Source organism: Lolium rigidum, chromosome 1 (assembly GCF_022539505.1).
Source record: "Lolium rigidum isolate FL_2022 chromosome 1, APGP_CSIRO_Lrig_0.1, whole genome shotgun sequence".
Lineage (NCBI taxonomy): Eukaryota > Viridiplantae > Streptophyta > Magnoliopsida > Poales > Poaceae > Lolium > Lolium rigidum.
In genome coordinates this window covers 267,806,329-267,817,242 of record NC_061508.1, presented here as the reverse complement: position 1 = coordinate 267,817,242, position 10,914 = coordinate 267,806,329, and the positions used below count along the sequence as shown (strand labels likewise).

The following is a 10,914-nucleotide window of genomic DNA, read 5'->3' as shown; positions in this document are numbered from 1 at the left end:
AGAGATTTACCCCTCTCGCGGCTGAGCTCCGATAGTGCCGAACCATTATGCAAGCCGACGGCGCCAGACCGTTAGGGTACACCGACCAGTAGGCAGTGTGACTACGAGTAGCCTCGGTCGTGGTAGGCCGTGCGACGGCAAGTAGAGACTGGCAGCGTAGTTTAGTTTATCTAATCATTTAACCATTTGTGCAAAGATGATTATTTTGGCCAAAAATATATAACTAGTTATTATCTTGTGTCAATGACCCGGGGGGGGCAGGGCGGACAGCAAAACAGTCCGATGCACATCCACGCCGAAGCATTGTTTCCTTCAATTTAGACCGCAAATACGTCGATATGAACATATAAGTTAGCTCGTGTGGCGTTGGGTTTACCCATTTTCTATAGACACAAATGGACACTTTGGATCTGTGTAGATCGTGCAGCCTCGAGATGCCCTTATAGAACAAAATATTTCTAATTACTTGCAACTCGGCTGGAAAATTTACAATGTTGCATAGATAATGGTCAGATGAACAGTAGCCAGAGACATGCTCATGGGCTGCAACGGTTGAAAGTTTCTATAGAGACAATGCTTATACAGAAGCTCTCAGCCTAGTTTCAACCTTAGCCGGCCATTTCTAAGTTCTAACGACATCTTTGGTCAGATGCTCGATCTTGCTGCCTTCCGAGCTCTTCTTGAGCTCCTCGTACATCTCCTCGATCATCGGCTTCCAGAGGCGCACGCGCGCGTTTATGAACCAGTTGGAGACCTAGCAAAATTTCAGCAGCTCAGAAACATTCATAACTTTTGATCGAAAAAGAAACATTCACAACTCACGATGTGGGATTCTTGTTCCAATTTAATAACAGAAATTCATGGTGAAAAGCCCTGAGAGATTGTACCTGGCTCCTGCTCAGGCCGCTCCTCGCTGCCAGCATGTCCTTCTCGTTGTCTTTCGGGTACCTGAAAACGAGGCATTAGATTGTGCTTTCTCGTAAAGTTTTCAGTTGTAAACCGAGATGTCACGCACTCATGTTCAGCAAAGAAAAATGTTGGCATCTGAAACTTACGGGCGGAGGAAGTTCTCGAACATCCAGGCTTTGAGGACGGCGACGGACTTCTCCGGCAGGCCGCGCTGGGGCCGCCACGACTGCTGGTCGCCGCGCCGGAGCTGGTGCAGCGCCCAGTGCTTCTGGATGAAGGCTGACTCCCAGCTCCGCTCCTTCTCGGCCAGCGACGACGACGACGACGGCTCCCCGCGGCCGGACACCATGATCAGGCCCGTGATCCGCTTCCTGAGCCTCCGGTACATTGCGGAGACCGCGCGCTGCGCGAACGGTGGCGCGGCGATGACGCCGCCGCCTGGATGCGCCACCATGCTGCTGAACTTGGTCGCCGTGGTCTGGATGTCATCGAAGCACCGGTTGCACCTTTGATCCATCTGCACCCATCATGCTCTGCCATCAGATTTTACTGAAGAAGTTACAGTGCGAACTGCATGCCAGAAGAAATTCAGGAGCTCACCAGCTGTAATATTTCCAGGAGATCGTTCCTCAACCTCTGGGCCTCCGTCCACCTCCCGCCGTCCGCGGTGTCCTGCCGGTGCTCGTCGGAGGTGAGCATGAGCTGGTTGGAGCTTACCGAGGACGGCGTCCTCGCCGAGCAGCTCGACGAGAGCAACAGGCTCGCCTCGCTGCCAATGCCACTGACTGAATCGTCAGCCATATTCTCGGGCACATCTTTCAGAAGGCAGCTGGCGAACCCATTCAGCAACTCCTGGACAATGTGCGCGTATCCCGACCGCGGCAGCACTTGCGAGAAGTGCGCTGGCCTCGAGTGTAGCTGTGGGTACACGTGCCGCAGCTCGTCGCCGCCGGCACCGACATCGCCGTAAGGAGGAAGCTGGAACAGGCCGGTGCCAGGGTGAGCCCTCGCGGTCTGAGGCTGCTGATAGCCAAAGCCTTCGCTGTTCACGTGGGACAGGCCGGAGCAGCTCACCTCCGAGGACAGGTCCGGCAGGCTCGCCATGGTCACCGAGGAAGACTGGGCTCGTAGCCCAAGAGAGAGGCCGCTCGCCGGCGGGTCCCGAAAGCCGGTGCCGGCGGAGAACGCCGTCAGGTAATACGGGTCGTGGATCGACGCAGCGCTTGGCCCGGCGTAGGGCCAGCTGCAGAGTGGCTCTCCGGTAATCAGCTTGGCCATCTTTGACGGCTGAGCAATGGTGACATCTGACGGGCCGTACTGGAACAAGTCCGGCAAGCCCGCAACGCCTGGAGGGGGCATGGAGTGCACGGTGCTGCAGCTCTCGCCAGGGACGACGGCGTAGGCGTCGTCGTTCATCTCCTCCGTCGACATGCTCGCGTGGTGGCTGTCCTGCGAGGGAGCGGCGGCAGCCCAGACCAGCTGGTTCGCCGGCGAAGTGATCATCGCGTTGTTCGCCGCGTAATGCGCCGCTACGTCTGCTGCTCCCCCGCCTCCGGCTGGATCACCGGAGCCGAAGCTCAGATCGTGCGCCATGCTCGGGTAGAAGAAGGGTGCTTCGGAACTGATCATGCCGCTGCCGAAGAAACAAATGTTCATGGCCTCGAATCCCAGCGGCTGATAAGATGGATTACTGGACATCTTCGGTGGTAGCTTGGAAGTCGCCAAAGGCCAAATCTTGCGCTAATTTAAAAAGACCTGAAACAAAGCAGTAGCAGAATATAGTATGAGCCGAATAATTGGTGACTGACATTAACGCTGCTCGGGGCACAGTTAGCAGATTGTTCCTCCTACAAAGTAGAAAAATGCAAGGTAATCCACTGTGCACATTGTAGCACAAATGCACACTAAATTGCACAAAAGCCAATCCCATTCATACATGAGGAGGAAAACTTCACCTATTTTGTGGGAAGTTAAAAGAAATCACCTATCTGCTAGCCAATGCACAGAAATACAGTCATCTAAAGCATAGCTGATCTAAAAAAGAGTCACCTAAACTCCAAAAGCATGCAGTAAAGTAGGGTGTTCGTTCTGAATTTTTGAAACGGGGCAGAACTGGAAAAGCGCCAGAATAATTGGGTAAAGGCTAGGGGCATTTCAGTTACAGTAGCCACTCATAAGAAATTGTGCTTATCCACCTGCTCATTCCACATTCCCTTGGGCTCTTTTTCTCATGTCCTAGGCTCCTAGCAAATATACAAGCACATGAGAATCAACAGTACCAAGCACTAGAGATCTTCCATTCCAACAAAGAAACAGCAATCGAAAGAGTAAGAATACAAGAAGCGAAGCTATCTTGGCAAAACAAAGTGGACACAGCTCACGAAGCTTTCCAAAGACAGAGGAGCTAGGAATCAGTAGCCAAACCTTACAAAATCATGGAGAAAGCGCCGACGACGGCGACGGCCTAGCTATGAGCAGCCAAACCAACAACTCTTAGCTAGTCGCCTGGAGAGATTGGAACCCGAAAGTCAGGAGCTAGCGAGGGCGACGGCCTATGAGCTGCCAGCAACAAGCTTTTCAATGGAAGAGGCAATCAACAGGGAGAAGGAGAAGCTGGAATTAGGACATGCAACCTAAAATGGCAAGGAGACCATTTCCTAATAGAACGCCTACAATGCGAACGAATGGGGCTGTGGATTGAGACGACGACCTTGAGGCGATCTCTCCCTTTTACTAGTAGTACTCTCGAAGCAGGGAGCAGTTGGAGGAGGTCAGGGAGGGGTTTTATCATGCTCAGGAACAAGCACGAGGGAGAAAGACGATCGACGCCCACTTGGACCGGATGATGGAAAGCAAGCAGGCCCCTCGGGTGATCTTGGCACTGATCAGGAGAGATCTCAGGGCCTCCCTCTCTCTATCTATCTATCCTCGCAAGCCACCAAGAACCAGGCCGGGTCCTACCCCCAGGAGGGGGCAGTGGCGTTTAATGCATACCAAAAACTGAAAGTGGCCATCGCCCATACGTAGCAAAGCGAAAAAGGACGGACAGGGCATGGGGGCCAGCCACAGGGTCCTTTCTCTGGATCATGGAGGGAAGGGTGTAGAAGAATAGTATTTGGAACATGTGGAGAGCTTTTAGCCTGTTTATTTATGGGGTTTATCACCTCATGATTGTTGTTCCAATTCCTATGCAGGACAAGCCATGAACCACTGTTTTAATTTGTGTATTCCGAAGAGTAGTGGTGGTACGGGGTTTAGGGACCTCCATTGTTTTAATTTGTCTCTATTAGTAAAGCAAGTTTGGAGGCTATTGAGTGAACCTGACTCTCTTTGTGCAAGAGTGCTAAGGGCAAAATATTACCCGGATGGACGTCTCCTTAATGCAACTTTGAAGATGAGAAGTTCTTTCACATGGCAGAGTATTATTGCAGGCCTAGAGTGTTTTAAGAAAGGGTGTATTTGGAGAGTAGGTGATGGGAGTCAGATTAATATCTGGGAGGATAGCTGAATTCCTTCAAGCCACAATTTGAAGATTATGACTCCGAGAGGTACAAATATTCTCACATGTGTTTCAGATTTGATCAATCCTATAGATGGGTCATCGGATGAGGATATCATTGAAGACATTTTTTGGCCGATCGATGCTCACAGAATACTGCAAATTCCGTTGACACCAAATAGAGAGGATCTGGTGGCGTGGCATCATAATAAGCTTGGCCTTTTTTTCTGTACGATCAGCTTATTTTTGTCAATGGGATTACAAGTTTGGTCGGGATAATAGAAATACAAATATTGCGGAGAGTGCAAGCAATGACGTTTGGAGTAAGCTTTGGAGCCTTGAAATTCCGAGCAAAATAAAAATATTTGGTTGGAGGGTGCTCCATGCGATGATCCCATGTCAAGGGGTGATGTCTACGCACGTTTCTATTACTGTAGACATTGGCGGACCTAGCGGGGGGGCCGGGGGGGCCGTGGCCCACCCAGAAATTTGGGGAAAGGACTGGGTACCCTTCTCTCTGGCCCAACTTTGACCAGCGAACAGACGATCCCGAGCGACGGAGGGCTGGAAAATGTCGTCGAGGGAAGAGACGACCTTGCTGAATGCTGACCTCCGCAGCCTCCGCTCTCCAATCTCCGGCCGTTTGACGGCTGCTGCCCTTGCGCCCTCCACGGCTCCGCCCCTCGGCCCCCGATTCGCCGGCTGGCCTGGTTAGGCCCTCCGCCGGTTCGCCCCCAACTCTCGGACGCCGGCAGCAGCACTCCGCCCCCCCGGCTCGGCCCTCCCTCGGATAAATCGGCTCGCCGGCGCAGGACACAGGTCCAGCTCCAGCAAGGCAACTGACAGCAGATACTGGATAGTGGGTGCCGATTTGCATATCTTCAATTTTATTATGTATCTACCCGCTGGGGAATCTGGATCTTCAACGATTAGTGTCTATGTTTGCTGTGCGCTCTGTCTTTTTTTTTCAGAAGGTGTCTCTCTCTAAGGATATATACTTGTCATATATCAAACATTAGCATATTTCTGTCCATGATTCATATTGATTCACTTGAGTTTGGCACTTGAAAACTAGAAATGAAGAGGAATATATGTCTTTTGAAAAAAAAGGAATATATATGTGAGAGCAGATTTGGTGCACCTGGGTGCCAGTGCCCCTGGTTTTTGTATATTTAAAAATTGTATTTGTGTGTTTCAAAAAATCATAGCTTTTATTCCATGAATATATGCACATGTTCTGAATACTCTTGTAAATTTTTGGTAGAAATTTCGTTGTATTTTAAGCTAAGGAAAATAACAAATTTGTCGGAATGGAAATTTTAGATTTTTGCAAGAAATTTGTCTTTTTCGTATATCTCAAAATACAATATATTTTCATCCAAAATTTACACAGTACCTTTGGAATGTTTATATATATGTGCGCATTTAATTTCAGATTTTTTAGAATCACATAACTATGTTTTTCAAAGACCGGGAGCACTGGTGCTCATGTGCCAAAGAGACTTTTCATATATATGTCACTTATATGTTTTACTGGTATTGTGTAAAAATCAAGAGAAATTGTCAAATTAGATTGTATCTTCTTCAACACCGTTGGTCGTAGATGATGAATAAATCGAAGATTCACACCTCTGGTTCAGTACGCTATCGAGAGCGAGATAGAAATTGTAAATGCAACATTACGTCCACCTTCACCCCAACAACCACACGCAAGGTGCTCACTCCTACATAATCTGCTGAAAGTATTCCTATTTCACCATATAATGTTAAAGTTTATAATCTGCTGAAAGTATTCCTATTTCACCATATAATGTTAAAGTTCAAGATGATGTTTGGAGAGGATATATCCTAAAAGTCCATGCCAACCATATGAGTATGCTTTCCCAACCACAAAAAAGAAGGGTAAAAATTGACAATCGATTTGTCTTATACATTATTCATTTGGTAAACGTTTTTCAGAAATGAGAGGACGCAAAAAAAAAAATTTGAGGTGTGCCCCCCCTCCAATTTCATCCTGCGTCCGCCACTGACTGTAGACAGTGTTGGGCCTCCAAGAGGAGAAGTTTGTAGAACAGCAGCAAGTTTCCCTTAAGTGAATCACCCAAGGTTTATCGAACTCAGGGAGGTAGAGGTCAAAGATATCCCTCTCAAGCAACCCTACAATTAAGATACAAGAAGTCTCTTGTGTCCCCAACACATCTAATACACTTGTCAGATGTATAGATGCACTAGTTCGGCGAAGAGATAGTGAAATACAAGTAATATGGATGATTATAAGTAGTAATTGCAATCTGAAATAAAAATGGCAGCAAGCGAACATGTAGCAGAACTTGTTGGAAACGGTGTTTCAATGCTTAGAAACAAGGCCTAGGGATCATACTTTCACTAGTGGACACTCTCAACAATGATCACATAATTGAATAAATAAATGCTACTCTCAAACATTCTCTTGTTGGATAACAAACACCATTCATTGTGTAGGGCTGCAAAAGCACACCTCAAGCCGGAGTAAACAAGCTCCACAACGTCATAAAGGAATCACACACGATGCGCACACTCGTCACCATCACACCGTGGAGAGTGACTCCGGAGTTCATATTAAAGTAACCTCTAGAGTGCATAATAGACAAGAGTAACATCTACATATTCAACTAGATTACAAAGCTCATGATCACATAAAGATCACACCATGGGAGAGAGAGATGAACCACATAGCTACCGGTAGAGCCCTCGGCCTCGGGGGAGAACTACTCCCTCCTCATCATGGGAAACAGCAACGGCGATGAAGATGGTGATAGAGTCGATGGAGATGGCTCCGGGGGCAATTCCCCGTCCCGGCAGGGTGCCGAAACAGAGACTTATGTCCCCCGAATTAGGGTTTTTGGTGGCGGCGGAGCTACGTAACCCTTGGTGGAATATGACTGGATTATCTAGGGTTTTCGTGTCTGGGGCAATATATAGGCGAAGGGGCAGCGTCGGGGGAGCCAGGGGGCTCCCTCACCACACCTTGGTGCGGCAGTGGGGCCCCCCGCGCCGCCCTATGGTGTGGGCCCCCTGCTAGCCTTCCTCGACTCTTCTTCGGTCTTCTGGAACACTCCGTGGAAAATAGGGCCGTGGGCTTTTGTTTCGTCCAATTCCGAGAATATTTGTAAACCAACTTTTACGAAATAAAAAACAGCGAGAAAACGAGAACCGGCATCGTGGCATCTTGTTAATAGGTTAGTCCCAGAAAATGCATAAAAACATTATAAAGTGTGAATAAAACATGTAGTTATTGTCATAAAACTAGCATGGAACATAAGAAATTATAGATACGTTGGAGACGTATCAAGCATCCCCAAGCTTAGTTCCTACTCGCCCTCGAGTAGGTAAACGATAAAAAGAATAATTTCTGAAGTGACATGCTACCAACATAATCTTGATCAATACTATTGTAAAGCATATGAGATGAATGAAGTGACTCAAAGCAATGGTCTATAGTTTGCTAACAAATAGATAATGACTAAACAACTGAATCATATAGCAAAAACTTTTCATGAATACTACTTTCATGACAAGCATCAAAAAGTCTTGCATAAGAGTTAACTCATAAAGCAATAGATTCTTAATAAAAGGTTTTGAAGCAACACAAAGGAAGATTTAAGTTTCAGCAATTGCTTTCAACTATTAACATGTATATCTCATGGATAATTGTCAACATAAAGTAATATGATGAGTGCAATAAGCAAGCATGTAAGAATCAATGCACACAGTTGACACAAGTGTTTGCTTTTAAGATAGAAAGAAGTAGGTAAACTGACTCAACATAAAGTAAAAGAAAGGCCCTTCGCGAGAGGGAAGCGAGGATTAAATCATGTGCTAGAGCTTTTCAAGTTTTGAAATCATATAGAGAGCATAAAAATAAAGTTTTGAGAGGTGTTTGTTGTTGTCAACGAATGGTAGTGGGCACTCTAACCCCCTTGTCAAACGAGACTTTCAAAGAGCGGCTCCCATGAAGGACGTTATCTCTACCGAGCAAGGTAGATCATCCCTCTTCTCTTTTGTTTACACATGTATTTTAGTTTTATTTATAGATGACACTCCTCCCAACCTTTTGCTTTCACAAGCCATGGCTAACCGAATCCTCGGGTGCCTTCCAACATTTCACATACCATGGAGGAGTGTCTATTGCAAAATTAAGTTGCTTAACGATAAATCAGGGCAAAACATGTGAAGAGAATTATTAATGATAGTTAATTAATTGGGGTTGGGCACCCCGTTGCCAGCTCTTTTTGCAAAATTATTGGATAAGCGGATGTATATGCCACTAGTCCATTGGTGAAAGTCTGTCCAACAAGATTGAAAGATAAAACACCACATACTTCCTCATGAGCTATAAAACATTGACACAAATAAGGAGTAATAAAGTTTTGAATTGTTTAAAAGTAGCACATGAAGTATTTATTTGGAATGGCAGAAAAATACCACATAGTAGGTAGTTATGGTGGACACAAATGGCACATGTTTTGGCTCAAGGATTTGGATGCACGAGAAGCATTCCCTCTCAGTACAAGGCTTTGGCTAGCAAGGTTGTTTGAAGCAAACACAAGTATAAACCGGTACAATAAGACTTACATAAAAACATATTGCAAGCATTATAAGACTCTACAATGTCTTCCTTGTTACTCAAACACTTTTACCAGAAAATATCTAGACCTTAGAGAGACCAATCATGCAAACCAAATTTCAACAAGCTCTACGGTAGTTCTCCACTAATAGGTTTAAACTACATGATGCAAGAGCTTAAACATGATCTACTTGAGAGCTCAAAACAATTGCCAAGTATCAAATTATTCAAGACAATATACCAATTACCACATGAAGCATTTTCTGTTTCCAACAAAATAACAATAAGTGCAGCGGCTTTCAGCTTTCGCCATAAATATGAAAAATAAATGCTGAGGCTTTCAGCTTTCGCCATGAATATTAAAGTAAAATGAAGAACACAAGTGTTCAAATGAAAAAGCGGAGCGTGTCTCTCTCCCACACAAGCATGTTAGGATCCAATTTATTTAGAGAACTAAGATAACAAAACGAAAATAAAAGCACACAGACGCTCCAAGTAAAGCACATAAGATGTGACGGAATTAAAATATAGTTTCACTAGAGGTGACTCGATAAGTTGTTGATGAAGAAGGGGATGCCTTGGGCATCCCCAAGCTTAGACGCTTGAGTCTTCTTGAAATATGCAGGGATGAACCACGGGGGCATCCCCAAGCTTAGACTTTTCACTCTTCTTGATCATATTATATCATCCTCCTCTCTTGATCCTTTAAAACTTCCTTCACACCAAACCCAAAGCAATCTCATTAGAGGGTTAGTGCATAATCAAAAATTCACATGTTCAGCAAGGACACAATCATTCCCAACACTTCTGAACATTACCCGAGACTACTGAAATTTAATGGAGCAAAGAAATCCACTCAAACACAGTAAAAGAGGAAAATGCGAAATAAAGGCAGAATCTGTCAAAAACAGAACAGTCCGTAAAGACGAATTTTTTTGAGGCACTTAAATTGCTCAGATGAAAAAGCTCCATTTGAATGAAAGTTGCGTACATATCTGAGGATTACTCATGAATTTTTTCAGAATTTTTAGATTCTTCTACATAGAGAAAAACTCAAATTCGTGACAGCTAAAAATCTGTTTCTGCGCAGAAATCCAAATCTAGTATCAACTTTCTATCAAAGACTTTACTTGGCACAACAATGCAAGAAAATAAAGATACAAAGGTATTGCTACAGTAGTAACAAGCACCTTGACTCAAATATAAAACAAAAATTGCAGAAATAAAACAATGGGTTGTCTCCCAAGAGCGCTTTTCTTTAAAGCCTTTTAGCTAGGCATGATAATTTTCATGATGCTCTTATAAAGATGAGAGTTGAATATAAGAGAGCATCAAAAAGCAAATACCAAACACATTTAAGTCTAACCCACTTTCTATGCAAACGAATCTTGTAAGAAAACAAATTATTGAAGCATGAAGCTACTATCATAGAAAGACAAAGCAAGTGCAACTTCAAAATTTTCAACAAAAAGAGAGGTGACTTAATATTATTGAGATATATAAAACCATATCTCCCTCTCTCATAATAATTTTCAGTGGTATCATTGATAAACTCAACAATATAGCTATCGCATAAAGCATTCTTATCATGATCCACATGCATAAAAGTATCATTACTCTCCACACAAGCATAATCAATTTTATTAGTAATAGTGGGAGTAAAACTATCACATCCATAATTATAATCATCATAAATTGGAGGCATAGAATAATCATAATGAATTTTATCGTCAATAGTAGATGGACTGAAAATATCACAATCACCATAACGAACTTGAATATGATAGACAAGTTGTATATTAGAGAGATGGTTTTGGGTAATCCCTCCATAACTATGACAAGTTTCATGAGGATGATCTGTAATTATAACCTATGTCATAGTATTCTTTATAATAATTGT

At 44.6% G+C, this 10,914-nt stretch overlaps 1 protein-coding gene across 1 annotated transcript; it reads right to left on the bottom strand.

The window, feature by feature from the left end:
- Nucleotides 1–622: 622 nt before the first annotated feature.
- LOC124658548 lies at nt 623–3,345 on the bottom strand. The gene is made up of 6 exons (XM_047196806.1): nt 3,334–3,345; nt 3,105–3,152; nt 1,510–2,664; nt 1,056–1,426; nt 888–948; nt 623–754 (listed from the first exon to the last, which is right to left on the bottom strand). Exons 3-6 carry the CDS (start codon nt 2,605–2,607, stop codon nt 623–625), a joined length of 1,662 nt encoding a protein of 553 aa, XP_047052762.1. The 5' UTR covers nt 2,608–2,664; nt 3,105–3,152; nt 3,334–3,345.
- Nucleotides 3,346–10,914: the final 7,569 nt, after the last annotated feature.

Excerpts from the sequence above, each read along its gene's own strand:
- LOC124658548 (XM_047196806.1), bottom strand. The coding sequence starts at position 2,607 with ATGTCCAGTAATCCATCTTATCAGCCGCTGGGATTCGAGGCCATGAAC. Across the intron at positions 1,427-1,509 it reads TCCTGGAAATATTACAGCTG|ATGGATCAAAGGTGCAACCG; the intron begins GTGAGCTCCTGA and ends TGATGGGTGCAG. Across the intron at positions 949-1,055 it reads TTCGAGAACTTCCTCCGCCC|GTACCCGAAAGACAACGAGA; the intron begins GTAAGTTTCAGA and ends CCTCGTTTTCAG.